This window comes from Aquila chrysaetos, unplaced genomic scaffold (assembly GCF_900496995.4).
Source record: "Aquila chrysaetos chrysaetos unplaced genomic scaffold, bAquChr1.4, whole genome shotgun sequence".
Taxonomy (NCBI): domain Eukaryota; kingdom Metazoa; phylum Chordata; class Aves; order Accipitriformes; family Accipitridae; genus Aquila; species Aquila chrysaetos.
In genome coordinates this window covers 44677-60323 of record NW_024470407.1, presented here as the reverse complement: position 1 = coordinate 60323, position 15647 = coordinate 44677, and the positions used below count along the sequence as shown (strand labels likewise).

Below are 15647 nucleotides of genomic sequence, written 5' to 3'. Positions count from 1 at the left end.
CAGTGTGCGGACCCCACACCTGCTCCCACTGCTCGGGGTGTGTCCCCCCCCCGACCTCTTCACTGGGGGGGGATGGCTATGGGGGGCTATAAGGGGGGGCTATGGGGCAGTATGGGGGCTCTGCTCCACACCTGCACAGGTGTGCCAGGCCCCGCCCACCCCAGGCCCCACCCCTGTGTCCCCAGGTGGCCCCTGTGACACCCTCCCCAGCCCCCCATGACCTGGGTCCCCATATCCCCAGTCCCCCCCATCTCCTGTACCCCCACATCTCCCCCCAAGTCCCCCCCCCCACATCCCCATGACCCGTGTGTCCCCCCCATGTGTCATCCCCCCCCACCCCGTGTCCCCCCTGTATCTCGGGCTCAGTTCTGGCTCTTTATTGGTTTCACTCAACTGGACGGTGTGAAAGAAATGGGGGGGGGGGGGGGGGGGGCAGGGACATGGGGGACACACGGGGGGATGCCCCCCCCAGGGCAGAGGATGGGGGGGGGCAGGGGGCTTGGAGGGGGGGCAACAGGTTGGGGGGGTCCCTGGAGGGGGTTCGGGGGAGGGCAGCAGGTTGGGGGGGTCCCTGGGGGGGGGGCAGTGGTTCAGGGGAGCTCAGGGTGGGGGCAGGGCCAGGAGGGGGGGCAGCAGCTCGGGGGGATCCCCGCGACCCCCCCCGGCCTCGGCCGAGTGTTTGCACTTCTCGGAGCCGCACTGGCAGGGGAAGTATTTGCTCTTGATGTCCCAGAACCGGTCCCCGTAGTCGAACCTGGGGGGGGGCGGAGAGGGGTGCTCTGTCACCCCACAGCACAGCTGCCCCCAGACCCCACAGGCACCCCCAGCACCCCGCAGTGACCCCCAGCTAGCCCCCACCCGCTGTATCTGGCCCCCAGCCCCATCTATTTGCGCCCCATCACCCCCATCCATCCCCCCATCTGCCCCCCCCAGTATCCCCTACGTGTCCCCCAGCCCCCTGTACCCCTCCCCAGACCTCCACACCCCCCCCAGATCTGCCCTCCGGACCACCTCTACCCCCCCAGCCCCCCCATCTCGCCCCCCGGCGCACCCCAGCTCCTCGCCGGGGCGGATGGCGCGGCTGCTGAAGAAGGCGATGCGGGGGAAGCGCAGGTCCTGGTGCAGCATGAACACCCGCACCGGGATGATGTTGGGGTCGCAGAGGTGGTTGATGAAGCGGCTGACGTTGCCGTAGTACCGGGCGTCGATGCAGTACACCTCCCCGTCCTGTCGCGACAGAGCGTCACGATAGCCTGCCCCCCCCCCTCCCCGGATGCTGGGGTTCCCCCCGTTTCCCCCCCCAAACCTTGTTGTCCAGGTCGAAGAGGTAGGAATCGTCCTCCCGCACATCGGCCTCCGCGTCCGAGATCAGCTCCCCCACGTACCTGGGGGGGGTATGGGGGGGGGGGGGGGTGTGAGGGCTCCATGGGGACCCACAACCCCCCCAAGACTCTTCAGGGACTCCCAGAACCCAGGAGAACCCCCCTATGCCCCCAAACGCCCAGAGATCCCCCCAAACCAGGACTGAGACCCCCCCCCAAGTCACCCCCAGGTATCCCCAAACCCCCAGGAATTCCCCCACCCAACCAGGAGCGAGAACCCTCCCAGTGCCCCCCAAAATGCAGAGGATCCCCCAAATCCCCCCCAAACCAGGCATGAGACCCCCCCCAAGCTCACAGGAGCCCCCCAAGTCTCCCCCAGCCCCCAGTGACCCCCAAACCAGTAACAAAAGCCCCCCCAATCCCCCAAACCAATAAGCCCCCTCCTGGGCCCCCCCCCCAACCAGTGATGAGGCCCCCTCAGGGACACCCCCCCAGGACAGAGGGATGCACCCCCAGCCCCTCCCCCTTTTGGGGGACCCCCCTCACTCGCAGATGAAGGTGCCGGGGGGGATGGCCTGCAGCGCCCGCACCCCCCACCCCATCTTCGCCGTCCGGTAGAGCTGGAGCCGGACTCTGAGGGGGGGAAGGCAGACTCTGAGGGGGGGGGATCACCCCTCATTTGGGGGGATCTGGGCGGGGGGGTCACAGGTTTTTGGGGTACAGGGGATTGGGTGCAGTCGTGAGGTTTTGGGGGGACAAAGGAAGGGGTTTAGGGCATAGGTGGGGGGCAGCTGGGGGGGTTGAGGGGGTGTGGGGGCAGGTTGGGTGTTAAAGAAAGGAATGTTGGGGTCAGGGAGGGGGGTTTGGGGTGCAGCCAGGTTTTGGGGCGCAGGTTTTGGGCACAGATGGGGGTTTTAGAGCACAATCAAGGTGTTTTGGGGCACAGGGGGGTTTTGGGAAGGTGTTCAGGGGTTGGGGGGGTCTGGGGTTGAAGGGTTTTGGGGCGCACTTGATGCCGCTCTGCACCACCCGATTCTTGCAGCTGCGCCAGCACGTGCAGGCCTGGTTGCACTCGAAGATCAGAGGGGGCTCGATCTTGTTGAACTCCTGCAGCAGCCGCCCGTCCTGGGGGGGGGTGTGAATGGGGGGGGGGGGGTGTATGTCACTGGGGTCCCCTGCAATGGGTGTGGGGGGGTCCCAGACAGAGGCTCCTGGGGTCACAGCCGCAGTTTCAAAGGCTCCCTGCAGTGCAATGGTGGTTTTAAGGGCCCCCCCAGCTGTGATGGCAGTTTTAAGGCCCCCCCCCCAAGACCCAGGGGTGGTTTCGAGGGACTCCCTAAACAGCTACAGTGCTCCCTAAAGAGCAAGGCAGGGCGTTCCTGAAATGCAACAGCAGGTTTGAGGGGCTCCCTTGGATGCAAGGACAGTTTCGGGGGGGGGACGGACGGACACACCCAGGTGCAATGACAGTTTCAAGACTCCCACCAGGATACAACGGTGGTTTCGAGGGGCTCCCTGGGATACAACAGTGGTTCTGAGGGGGAACTCAGTGGTTTGGGGGAACTCCCTAGAAAACCAGGAGTGTTGCAATGGGCTTCCCAACGGGAGTTTTGAGGGGCTCCCGTGATGCAGTAACAGTGTCGGGGGGCCCCCAAGCTGTAATGGCAGTTTTGAGGACCCCCCCAGACGTGGCAGGGTTTTGGGGGTCCCCCCCTCACCTTATCGTACCAGCAGCGGATGCTGAGCTGCCCGCAGAGGCAGTTGCTGGAGGAGCAGTCGTCCTGGCACGTGCAGTGCTGGGGGGGTGCAGGGGGGGCGAGATCAGGGGCACCCCAAGACCCCAGGCAGCCATCCTGCATGCCCCCCCCCCCCCCAGCATGGGGCTCGCAGCCCCTGAGCAGGAGGCGTGCCCCCCCAAGCCATTTTGCACCCCAAAATGCTGCTGCCCCCCAAGGCAGGGAGTTTACACCCCAAAGTTGGCATATTTTCTCTCCAAAACCAACATTTCCCCCCAGCAAAAAGCAACAGTTTCTCCCCCCTGAGGTTCTTCCTCCCCCCACCAGCAGCAGCTTTGCCCCCCCCAAAGCAGTGGCTTTGCACCCCAAAAGCAGTTTTCCCCCCGCAAGGTGGCTCTTGCCCCACCCAGCAGCAGCTTTATCCCCCAAACCCTCCCTTTTTCACCCTAACAGCGCTTCCCCGCCCCCCAAAAGCAGCATTCCCCCCCCCAAGCAGCAGTCCTGGCCCCCCAGGCCCCCCCCGGCCCACCTGGAGGTGGGTGATGTTGTGGTCGATGTTCATGGTGGAGGTCTCGCAGTTCTCGGCGATGTACTTGTAGTCGTCGGGACAGGGCTCCTCGTCCACCCCGTTGACGCAGGGGATGGGCACATTCTCGTAGCCCCGTGCCACATCCCTGGTGGGGGGGGGGCGCGGGCAAGGGGGGCTGGGGTGGGTGCCCCCAAACCCCCCGGCACCTCCCAAAATGTCCTGGCACCCCCCGAGCTCCCTCAAACCCTGCCAGAAGCCCCCAAATCCCTGCAGGACCCCCTGCGGGTGGTGATGTGCTCAGGGCGTGGTGGGAACCCCAGGACGACCCTGGGACCCCCCTGGGACCCCTCCTAAGACCCCCCCAAGCCCCTCCCAGACCCCCCAAACCCTTCCGACAACCCCCATACCAACTGATGATGCACTCGATGTGCAGCAGGAGTCACCCCCTGCAACCCCCCTGACGTCCCCATGCCCCCCCAGATCCCCCCACATCAGCTAACGATGCACTCGGTGTGCAGTGAGTGCTCTGGGATCCCCGGGACCCCCAAAACCCTCCAGGGACCTCCAAACCACCCCCCCACGGCTCCCCCCCAAACTCCTTCATGACACTTGCTGTGCAGCAGGTGCCCTTCTGTGCTGTGGGACCCCCCACAAGACCCAATGGACTCCCGAGACCCCCCAGTCCCCCAGGGACCCCCAAACCCCGCCAGGACCCCCCCATTACCGGCTGATGATGCGCTCGGTGTGGAGGGGTCTCCCCGCAGCCCCCTGCCGCAGCTTGCGGTTGAGCTGCAGGGCCACCCACACCTCCGAGTGCTCCAGCGTCAGGTCCAGCGGCGAGTCCCCCTCCTTGTTCCGCACCTCGGGGTCGGCCCCCCGCGACAGGAACAGGCTGCGGCAGCAGGCGACGGGTCACCCCCCCACCCCTGAAACACCCCCCACAGCCCCCCACACCCAGGGGACCCAGGCATCCCCCACCCCAGGGGACCCAGGCATCCAAGCATCTCCCACCCCATGGATCAGCACCCAGGTGCCCTTTGCCCCCCCCCGATCCCCCCCCCAAGGACCCAGGCATCCAGCTCCCCCCCCCAGAGACCCCCTGATCCCCCCAATGACCCAGGTGTGTCCCCCCAGACCGCCTGTGCCCCCATGGACCCAGACATCCAGGCATCTCATGCCCCCCATAGAACCCCCCCCCACCCATACGGACCCAGGCACCGGGGTGCCCCCAGCCCCCCCCGCAGCCCCCCCTTACATGACGCAGTCGTGGTAGCTCTCGCGGGCGGCGATGTGGAGGGGGGTGTCCCCGTGGAAGTTGACGGCGTGCAGGTCGCACTGGGCGTTCAGCAGCACCTCGGCGATCTCCGCGCTGCCCGTGAAGGAGGCCCAGTGCAGGCAGATGTTCTCCTCCTGCCCGTGGCAGGGGGCACCGTCCATCAGGAACCTGCCCCCCCCCCACCCCGGGGCAAAAACCACCACCCCCCAGAGGCGAAACCCACCTCCTGGGGGGCAAAACCAGCCTCTGGGTCCTCAAAACTGCCCCAGGAGGGGGGAATTAGCCCGGGGGGGGCCCTCGAAACCACCCTTGGTAGGGATGGGGGGAGCTTAAAACTGCCCCAAAGGGGATGGGGGGGGGGGGGTGTCTTGAAACCATCCTAGGAGAGACCAGGGAGGCCTCGAAACCACCCCCAGTAGGGATGAGGACTCCAAAACCGCCATTAGAAGGGACTTTGAAAGCGGTGGGGCTTTGAAATCACCCTGGGAGGCCTCAAAACCACCCTCTGTGGTGACCAGGGGGTCTTGAAACAGCCCCAGAGGAGCCTCAAAAGCATCGGGGGAGGGCCTTGAAACCACTGCCGGGGGGGGGACTCACGTTGTCGGTGAGAGTGACATCGGCGCCGCGCGTCAGCAGCCGGCGAATGACCTCGATGTGCTTGTGCTCGGCCGCCCAGATGATGGGGGTCCAACCCCCGTTGTCCTGGGAAGGGCAAGGCGAGGGGGGGTCAGTGTCACCCGGATGCCGGGGTCCCCCCGTAGCCCCCCCCAGACACCAGGGTCCCACCTGGGCGTTGACGTCCACCTGCCCGGTGGAGAGCAGCAGGTCGACCATCTCCAGGTTGCCGTTCTTGGCGGCGTGGTGGAGGCAGGTGGAGCCGTCCTCCTCCTGGGGGGTGGGGGCGATGACATCAGCAAAGGGCGGCGACGACGTCAGCGGGGAGGGGGTGTGACGTCACCACCCACCTTGCTGTAGACGCAGCCGCCCCGCCGCACCATGTACCGCGCCGCCTCCACGTGGTTGTTGGCCACCGCCTCCATCAGCGGCGTGCGGCGCAGCTTGTCCGTCGCGTTGATGTTGGCGCCCGCCTTGGGGGGGGGGGGGGGGGGGGGGGTGTCAGGGACACCCCAGACCCCCCCCGAGCCCCAAGGACCCCCCCAGGGACCCTCACCTATACCAGGAGGTGGTGGACCTCCAAGAAGCCCTATAAGAGCCCCATGGCCCCTCCAGCACATCCCAGAGAACCCCCCCAGGATGCTCTTGACCCTCAGCACCCCCCCAGCACCCCCAGGGACACCCAGGGACCCCCCAGAGCCCCCCAGCACCCCAAGGATCCCCAGGGATCTCCAGAGCCCTCCCCACCCTGTGCCCCAGCGATCCCCAAAGATCCCCCAGGGACTCCCCAAATCCACCTAGGGCACCCTGGAGCCCCCCCTAAATGTCCCTGACCCCCAGAGACCCCCAAACCTGCAGCAGGAGATGGCAGATTTTGAGGTGCCCCCTGGGACCCCCCCCCAGCCCACCTGCAGCAGGAGGTGGCAGATTTCGAGGTACCCCTTCTGCGCTGCCGCGTGCAGGGGGGTGCGCTTGCTCTGAGCATCGCTCTGGAAGTTGGGGTCCAGGTTGTCCACTGGGGGGGCGAGGGGGGGGGCAGTCAGGGGAGGGTGTGAGGACCCCCCAGGGCACTGGGACAACCCAACGCCCCTGAGGACACCCCAAAGTCCTCCCGGGACCCTGCAGGCACCCCCAGTCCGTGGGGGACACTCAGGGGGCTCCAGGGCCCCCCCCCGGACCCCCACTCACGCAGCATGAGGACGACTTTCTGCAGTTCTCCTTGCTTGACGGAGACGTAGAGCTGCCGGGGGTGGAAACGCAGCTTCTTCCGCCTGCGGAGGTACTGGGGGGTACTGGGAGCACTGGGAGGCTGGGGGATCCCACATTGGAGTACTGGGAAGCACTGGGTGTTAGGGGAACCCTGCACTGGGGGTACTGGGAGGACCCCATACAGGGGCACTGGGTGTCAGGGGGACCCTGCAGTGGGGGTACTGGGAGCACTGGGAGACGCCATATGGGGGAACTAGGAGGTTGGGGGAACCTGGCACCAGGGGACCCCAGAGAGGGGGAGTTTTGGGGGGGCTGGGGGGCACAAGGGGGGCTCAGAAAAGGTTTGGGGGACTTGGGGGCGTCAATACAGGTTTGGGGGGGTCAGGAGGGGTTGGGGGCTCAGAGGACTCAGGAAAGGCTGGGCATGCTCGGGGGGGGGCTCAGGAAGGTTTGGGGGTTCCCAGGGGGATTGGGGATCCCGGGGGGCAGGGGGGGCACCCACCTCTCAGCCTCCTGCCCCACCAGTGCCTTCTCCAGCAGGTCGCGGGCAGGGCCCGGCGCTAGCCCCCGGGCCGAGAGGGCCCCCCCCCGAGGGCAGGGCCAGCGTCGGCCCCCCCGAGCTGTCGATGGGCTCGGCCCGGGGATCCGGGGGGGGCGCCCGGCCCTCGCCCTGCCCCCGCATCCGTGCGCTAGGAGGGGATTGAAGGGGGGTGTCAGGGGGGCTGGGGCACCTCTGGGACCCCCCCACCCCAAACCCCTTAAGTCCCTTCATCCCCAAACACCCCCTGAGATGCCCCGAGACCCCTACACAGCCCCCCAGACCCCTTTAAGCCCCCCAAACTTTTTTAAGACACACCCCCCCCAAGCAACTCCAGGCTCCTCGCACCCCTGTGTACCCCCCCAGGTGTCCCCCAAGACCCCCCAAACCCCTGCGTACCCTCAGAGCCCCCCCAGGCCCTTTCATAACCCCCCAGAGCCCCCCCAGGCCCCTTCATAGCCCCCCAAAGCCACCTCAAGACTCACTTAAACCCCTGTATACCTCCCCAACGCCTCCGACCCTAAACCCACAAAAGCCCCCACAAACTCCTGTGTCCCCTTTCCCAGATACCCCCAAACCCCTCTGTACCCCCCCAGATGACCCTAAAACCCCCCAAGCCCCCCCAAAACCCCTTCATACCCCGCCCCCAAACTCCCGCATCCCATACCTGGGGGTGGGGGCGTCGGTGCGGAGGGCCGGGGCGCGGCGGCGGGGCTCGGGGGGGGGCGGTGGCAGGGGCTGGGGGGGCCCCCTCGGTGCGGGGCAGCGTCACCTCCTGGGCTTCGGAGGCATCTTCCCCGCAGTGGGGGCAGAAAATCATCCCGTTGAGCTGCGAGACACAGCCCCGGTGGAACCGGTGCCCGATCCGCACGTCGGGGTGGCACTCCAGGAACGTCCCCTGGGGGGGCACAGGGGGGTCAGAGGGTCCCCAAGGAGTCCTAGGGGGTCTCCAAGGGGGTATACAGGGGGTCCTGGGGGCCCCAGCCCCAATCCGCACATCGGGGTGGCACTCCAGGACCATCCCCTGGGGGGGCACGGGTGGGTCAGGGGTCCCCAAGGGGGTCCTGGGGGTCCGCAACGTGTCCTAGGGGCCTCCAAGGGGGACCAGGGGGGATACAAGGGGGGTACAGGGGGTCCTGGGGGCCCAGCCCCAATCTGGACGTTGGGATGGCACTCCAGGAATGTCCCCCGGGGGGGGGCACAGGAGTCCCCTAAGGGTCCCACTGGACACCCCCTTGCCACTCGCAGCAGTGCAGAAATAGCCACAGCCGGTGGAAGCAGTAGTGCCTGTGGGGGGGTCCCTGTGGCCCCCCCCCGGGCTGTGTGACACCCCCCCCAAGTCTTGGGGACCCCCCCACTCACGGCGGTGCAGAAGTAGCCGCAGCCGGGGCAGCAGTGGTGCTTGACCATGCGGGCGCGGTGGCTCTCGCACAGCACCATCAGGGGCACGCGGCTGGACGGGCGCATCGTCTCCCGCTTCAGGATGCTGCTGCCGCAGCCGCTCAGCTGGGGGGGGGCCGGTGGGGGGGGGTGTCAGTGCTGGGGGTGGGGGGGGTTCTGCCACCCTGAACTCACTTGGGGACCCCCACCACTCCTGCTGGGTCACCGGGGTCCCTGGGTCTCTCCTGCGAACACTTGGGTCCTCCTACCCCCCCCATGCACACCTGAGTCCCCCCCCAGATGCTGGGGCCACCCCCCAGAACACTGGGGCTCCCCTCCTCCCTCCTGCATGCCTGGGTCACCCTGACACTCAGCGCCCCCCCCCCGGGTCCCCCCAGATGCCCAGGTCCTCCCCCCAGCCCCCACCCTCTCCCCACCAGTGGGGCCCCCCACACCCCCGGGTCCCCCCCCCACCCCCCACCCCCTTCCCACCCCCGGGTCCCCCCACACCCCCGGGTGTCCCCCCGGCCCCCCCCCCTTCCCACCCCTGAGTCCCCCCAGATGCCCAGGTCCCCCCAGACCCCCGGGTCCCCCCCCAGCCCCCCCCCCGCCCCACTCCCGGGTCCCCCCAGATGCTTGGGTCCCCCCACACCCCCGGGTCCCCCCCGGCCCCCACCTGCCCGTCGACGCTCTCGGTGGCCATGCAGAGCCCCCGCGCCCCCTCGCCCCCCCGCTCCACCTTGGGGGCCTCCATGCGGCAGGAGCAGAGGGGCAGCTCCTCGAATCGCTCCGCCTCCAGCCCCCCCAGCGCCCCCGCCGGCCCTGCAGGGGGGGCTCCGTGAGGGGCGGGGCCTCGGGTGGGGGCGTGGTCTGGGAGCGGGGGGCGGGGCCGCGAGGGGAGGGGCCAGCGCATGGGGAGGGCCTCAGAGAGGTGGGGGCGTGGTCTAGGGACACGGGGCGGGGCCGCGAGGCGGGACAACACCTGGGGGCGGGGCCTCGGGGCAAGGACTGGGATGGGACTCTGCCCGGGGGGCGGGGCCTCAGGTGATGGGAGCGTGGTCTAGGACCGGGGGCGGGGCAGCAAGGGGATGGCAGGGACTGGGGCTGCACCTGGGGGCGGGGCCTCGGAGGGTGGGGGCGTGGGCTAGGGCGGGGGCATCATCTAGGACCGGGGCGGGGCCGCAGGAGAGGCTGTAAAGCAGCATGGGACTGCATCTGGGGGTGGAGCCAGTGTCGGGGGGCAGGGCCTCGGAGGATGGGGGCGTGGCCCAGGACCAGGAGGGGTGGCTGGGCCCCAGGAGTGGTGCTGTGGGCGTGACCAGACAGCCTGTGAGAGCTGGGACTGGCAGGGGCGTGGCCAGGGAGGGGGCGTGGCCTCACCTGGGGGCTGCGGCGAGAGGGCTCCGCCCCCCGGCAGCTGCAGGCAGCCCAGGGGCACCTCGGTGTATTCGCTGGGGGGGGCCCCGGGGGGGGCTCCGGGCACCCCTGGGGGGGAGGGAGGGGTCAGGGCAGGGCCAGGGGGCCACGCCCCCTCAGTCACCCCTTCAAGGCTGCCCACACCACATTCGTGTGTGTTGGGGCCCCCCCCTTGGCTGATACCACCACCTTAAGCCCCCCCCCCCCCACTTCAGGGGTCCCCCCTCCCCAAGTCCTCCAGCTTGGGGCTCCCTCATTCCCCATTTCCCTGTGTCAAGCCTCCCCCCTCCCCAACATACGAGTTTCAAGGCCCCCGCCCCCCAAACGTATCAGTTTTGGGGGTCCCCCTCTCCAATTTACGAGTCCCAAGGCTCATAACACACCCCTCCCCGACACCCCCACCCCGGGGTGCCCCCACCTCTCTCCTTGGCCCGGGGGTCCTTCCGCTTGCGCTTCCGCGCCGGTTTCAGCCAAGGACTCTCCTTCCAGCGGCGCCGGGCCCTGCGCCGGGCGCTGGAGGCACTCTGTGGGGGGGGACACGCACACTCTGTCAGGGCCCCCCCAAACCTCCCCTGACCCCCCACCCCGCAGCCCCCGGTGCCCCTCACCCGGTCCGAGGCGTTGCCCGACTCCTCATCCTCCTCCTCTTCTTCCTCGTCCTCCTCCTCCTCCTCTTCTTCGTCCTCCTCATCTTCCTCCTCTTCCTCCTCCTCGCTCAGCGCCTCGCCGGCCCCCTCGCCCTCCGACTGACACCCCCCCCCTCTGTGTGAACCCAGGCATCCGGGAGCCCCCCCCAGTGCCTCCCAGTGACACCCCAGCTCCCCACGCTGATCCCGGGCTGCTCCGATGCCCACCCCCCCGTCCCTCCCAGTTCCACCAGGGACCCCCCAGTACCCAGCAATGACTCCCCCATACGCTGCATTGCCCTTCCAGTGCTCCCCAGTCCTCCCAGTAACGCCCAGCCTCAACCAGTGCCTCCCCCAGTATGTTCCAGTAAGTTGCATCATCTGTCTATGCCCCCCAAGTCCCCCCCCAAGGCTGCCCCAGAGCCCCCCAGTCCCTCCCACTGACCTCCCAGCATTAACCCATCCTCTCTCAACAACCCCCAAGTCCCCCCCGGGCTGCCCCAGAGCTCTCCAGTCCCTCCCAGTGACCGTCCAGTACCTCCCAGTGACCCTCCCCAGTCCCACCTTGCTGTCCGAGTCCCCATGCCCATCCACACTGAAGCCGTCGTAGAAAAGGGAGAAGCTGCCGCCGCCTTCACTGTCCCAGTCGTCACTGGGCCGGGTGCCACGGGGGGGGGCAGCCATCTCCTCTGTCACTGTGATCTGATGGGAGGGGGGCGCAGGGCGGACTTAGGGGGACCCAAGCATCCGGGGTGGGGGGGCAGGGGGGACCCTGGTGTGCGGGCATACCTCGGTGCTGGCGCGGGGGCTGGGTCTCTGCAGCCGTTTGTGCAGCCCCTCGGGGCCGTAGTCCAGCTTGGGGCGTTTGGGGGGCTCTGGGGGGGGGGTAAGGGGGGTCGGGGGTCAGGGGTGACCCCCCAGCCCCGCAACTGCCCCGCCAGACCCTCTCACTGCTCCCCAACCTGCCCCATGACCTCTCAAACTCCCCATTCCTGCTCCTAGGAGCCCTAGGACCCCCTCAGTTCCCCCCCCCAGGGGCTCCCCCAGCCCCCCAGTACCCCACCCCACCTCACCCCCCCACCCTAAGACCCACCGGGCTCTTCGATGCTGCGCAGCTCATCCGAAACCCTGAAGTGCAGCATCTCCGACACCCGCTTCTCGGGGACCTGTGGGGCATGGAAGAGACCCAGGCGTCCAGGGGGGAACCCAGGCATCGGGGGGGGGGGGGGGGGGGCCACCGCCACCCACCCACAAAGGACCCAGGCATCCGGGCCCCCCACCTGTCCGTTGCTGGGCTTGGCCATGGTCTTGCGGGCCCGGTGGACCTTGGGGCGGGCGGGGGGCTCGGGGGGGGCTGGGGTGGGCTCTGGGGGGGCCGGGGGGGAGGCAGGTGGGGGAGGCCGCCCCCCAGGGAGGCTGAGGAGCCTCAGAGCCAGGCTCTGCCCCGGGGGGGACTTCCCCGCCCCTGTCAAGGACATCTTGGCCCGGCTTGGGGGGGCTGGGGGGGGGACCCCCCACCGCCCCCCGCCCTGGAGAGCCCGGCAGTGTCTTCGTCGCGTGGCCTAGGGGCAAAAGGTCGTGAGACACCCCCAAAATAACACCCCAAAGCCCCCGATGCAACCCAGACTCAGACAACCCCCCCCCCAAAAACCTCCCTGAATGCCCAAAATACTTCCTAGCCCTCCTGGACTCCCCCACACCCTCCATAAACCCTCGACCACCCCCCAAAACCCTCCCTGAGCCCCCAGTACACCTCCCAGGCCCCCCATAAGCCTCTAAAGACCCCCTAGGGCCCCCCAAAATGTCCCTGAACCCCCCAACCCCCCCAGGCCCCCCCAACCACACACCAGACCCCCCCAAAATGCCCCTAAACCGCCCCGGGACCCCCCCAGACCCCCTTTAAAGCTCCCACACACCCCCAAAACACCCCTAGACTCTCCCAGAACGCCTCTGACCCCCCCCCCACGACCCCCAAATACATCCCCGGATTCCCCCCCACCCACCGTTACCTGGCAGCCCCTTAGGGCTGGCACCGGCCGGGGGGGCCCCCTGCTGCCCCTCCCCCTCGGGGGACCCCCCCCCACCCTCTCGGCCGCTCCCGGACGCCTGGATCCCCCCGTGTTCCTCCTCGGGGGGGGGCACCCCCCACGCTGGGGGGGGTCCCCCCGCTCTGGGGGGGGTCAGGGGGGGCGGGGCTGCTGGGGAGGAGCCCTGGGTGGGGGGGAGATGGGGGTCAGGGGGATGTAAGGGGGGGTCGGGGGATCAAGGCGGGGATGGCGGGTGCTGCCCCCCCCCCCCCCGCACTCACCGGGATCTCCCGCCGCCTCCACCACGAGGGTCCCGCCGGGGGGATCCTGGGGGGCAGAGAGGGGTGAGGGCGGGGGGACCCAGGCGTCCGCGGGGGGGGGACACCCAGGCGTCCGGGCCACGCCCCCCCGCCCCCCCCGCAGCACAAAGGCGCCGGCGCAGCCCCTCCCTCCCCCCGGACGCCTGGGTGTCGTCCCCCCCCCGCTCGGCCTCGTTCTCGCTGTGCCCCCCCTTCCTCCTCCTCCTCCTCCTCACGTCCCCCCCCCACCCCCGGACCTCGCCGCCTCCCGCCGCCTCCATCGCTGCCGGCCACCGCCGCGCGCGCGCCGCTTCCGACGTCACGGCGCGGGAAAAGGGCGGGGCTCCACGCTTAAAGGGACCGCGGCCGTCGCCCCGCCCACCGCCCCGCCCACTTCCCTCGGCGTCCGGGGGCATTGTCTTCCCCGCGGGGGCGGAACCCAGGCTTGCTCCGCCCCACCCCGCAGACCACGCCCCCTCCAGGCGCTCGGGCCCCCCTATTCCCCTGGGGGGCACCCCAACCTGCCCCCCCCCATGACCCCAAATCAGCGGTTGGTTTTGGTTTGGGTTTTTTTCTCATTTATTACAAAAAGTCTCTAAGAGTGGCGGTGGGGGAGGGGACCCCCCCAAAAGGGGACCCCAGCATCCACGGAGCCCCCCCCTCCTCCGCTCTAACCCCTACCCTCGCTATCCCCCATTGCCCCTCCCCGGGGGGGACCCAGGCATTCGGGCCCCCCCCCGCCCCCAACTCTATCCCCCTACCCCCCAGCCCCCCCCCCCCCCAAAGGGGACCCAGGCATCCGGGGCCCCCCCTCCAATCCCCCCCCAATCCTTCCCCCCCCCCTACACTACAGAGAACCCAGGCATCCGGGTGGGGACCCAGGCATCTGGGCAGCCCCCCCCCTCAAATCTCCTTCCCCCCCCATCACTACAAGCTAAAGGGGAACCCCGGCATCCGGGGGGGGGGGACACGACCCAGGTCTCAGGGTGACCCCACATGACCTTTCCTACAAGCTACAGGGAGAACCCCAGCATCTGGGGGGGGACACCCCCTTGACACCCCCCCCCCCCCCCCAAAGAGTGGACCCAGGTGTCTGGGGTGGGGAGGGAGGGAAACAAAGCCCGGCTTTGAGGAGGGGGCTGGACCCCAACATCCACCGAGGAACCCCGGCGTCCGAGACCAGCAAACCCAGCGTCTGGGGGGGGGGGGGGGGGGGGAACGATGGCGTCCGGTCAGGGCGACCCCCCTTTATCCGTGGGGTGAGCTGGGTGTCCGGGTGGGGTGTCCGTGGGGGGACCCACACGTCTGGGCAGAGCCCCCCCCTTATCTACGAGGGAACCCAGGCGTCCGGCCGGAGGAGACCCCCCCCTTCTCCGTGGGGGGGACCCAGGCGTCCAGGTGGGGTGCACCCCCTTATCCGCAGCGGGGGGGGACGGGACGACCCAGGCGCCTGGGTCCCACAAACCCATCGTCCTTGGGGGGGACCCCAGCGTCCGGGTGCCGCGCACCCCCCTCATCCGCAGAGGAACCCCGGCGTCGCGGCGGGGCGACCCCCCCTCATCCACAGACGAACGCCGGCGTCCCGGCGGGGTGCACCCCATTATCCGCCGAGGGACCCAGGCGTCCGGGCAGGACCCCCCCCCCTCTCCGGCGCAGCTGACCCCGGGGGTCCCCGCCGCCCGCCCCCCCCCGGCCCCGTCAGCGGACGAGGACGTTGATCTCGGCCACGCTGGCCTCCAGCACGTTCTCGGCGGTGGTCTTGCCGTGCTGCTCCTTGAGGTGCCGGCGGATGGCGGGTTTGTGGGCGAAGCGGACGTCGCAGTAGGAGCAGCGGTACGGCCGCTCGCCGCTGTGCAGGTTCATGTGGTCGTGCAGCGTCGACTTCTGGGTGAAGCTCTTGCCGCAGACGCCGCAGCCGTGCGACTTGACGCCGCGGTGGACGTTCATGTGCCGGTTGAGGTTGCTGCTGTGGTTGAACTGCTTCCCGCACCGCGGGCACATGAAGACGAAGTGCTGGGCCCGCATGTGGAACACCAGCTTCTCCACGCCCTGGAAGGCCTCGCCGCACTTCCCGCACAGCGCCGGGGCCGCCGCCGGGCGCCGCCGCCGCCGCGATTGCCGGCCGCCGCCGCGACGTCGCCGCCGCCCGCCGCCGGCGGGTTGGCGCCGCCCGGCTCCTCCGCCGCCGCCCGCTGCCGCCGCCGCCGCCGCCGCCGCCGGGCGGGAAGATGAGGAGCCCCTCGCCTTCGGCGTCCTCGGCCAGGCGTAACACGCCTTCACCACGCCCAGCGGCGGGGGCCGGGGGGGCTCGGGGGGGGCCGACGGCCCCTCCGCCGCCGCCGCCGCCGCCTGCGGCCACGCGCGGGGTCCCCGCCGCCGCCGCGCCCCCGCCGCCACCGCCGCCGCCGCCGCCGCCGCCGCCGGCTCCACCTTGACGATGCAGACGTCGGGCGCGGCGTCCTCCTCCTCCTCCTCCTCCTCCTCCTCCTCGGGCCTGGGGGGCGGCGGGGGCGCAGGGGGGTGCTGCCGGCGGGGGGGGGCGGTGGATGAAGCGGCGAGGGCGCCGCCCCCGAGGGCCCCACACACGCACGCACCTACGGAGCCAGGGCGGCGTGGACTCCATGGCTCGACAGGTAGGTGGCGGGCCCTCGTAGAAGTCAAGGTAGTTTAACGA

General features: G+C 69.7%; 2 protein-coding genes across 2 annotated transcripts in view; both read right to left on the bottom strand.

Moving 5' to 3' along the window:
* Positions 1 to 362: 362 nt before the first annotated feature.
* Positions 363 to 14030, bottom strand: EHMT2 (euchromatic histone lysine methyltransferase 2). Its single transcript, XM_030006988.2, is given in 28 exon segments — positions 363 to 754; positions 1052 to 1227; positions 1307 to 1385; positions 1869 to 1955; positions 2332 to 2447; positions 3041 to 3118; positions 3588 to 3732; positions 4312 to 4479; positions 4843 to 4997; positions 5461 to 5565; positions 5650 to 5751; positions 5829 to 5951; positions 6387 to 6493; positions 6667 to 6749; positions 7190 to 7275; positions 7277 to 7428; positions 7928 to 8123; positions 8588 to 8731; positions 9282 to 9427; positions 9986 to 10090; positions 10440 to 10545; positions 10630 to 10767; positions 11212 to 11349; positions 11437 to 11522; positions 11741 to 11813; positions 11928 to 12209; positions 12956 to 13051; positions 13919 to 14030. Coding segments are annotated over 28 exon segments (3435 nt in total). The 5' UTR covers positions 13928 to 14030; the 3' UTR covers positions 363 to 600.
* A 561-nt stretch (positions 14031 to 14591) lies between these two features.
* The window catches only part of ZBTB12 (zinc finger and BTB domain containing 12), a 13156-nt gene continuing 12100 nt past the window's right edge, over positions 14592 to 15647 (bottom strand). The window contains exon 2 of the mRNA XM_041121965.1: positions 14592 to 15403. Coding sequence (XP_040977899.1) covers positions 14672 to 15403 — 732 coding nt within the window. The 3' untranslated portion in view covers positions 14592 to 14671. The remainder of the gene's footprint in view (positions 15404 to 15647) is intronic.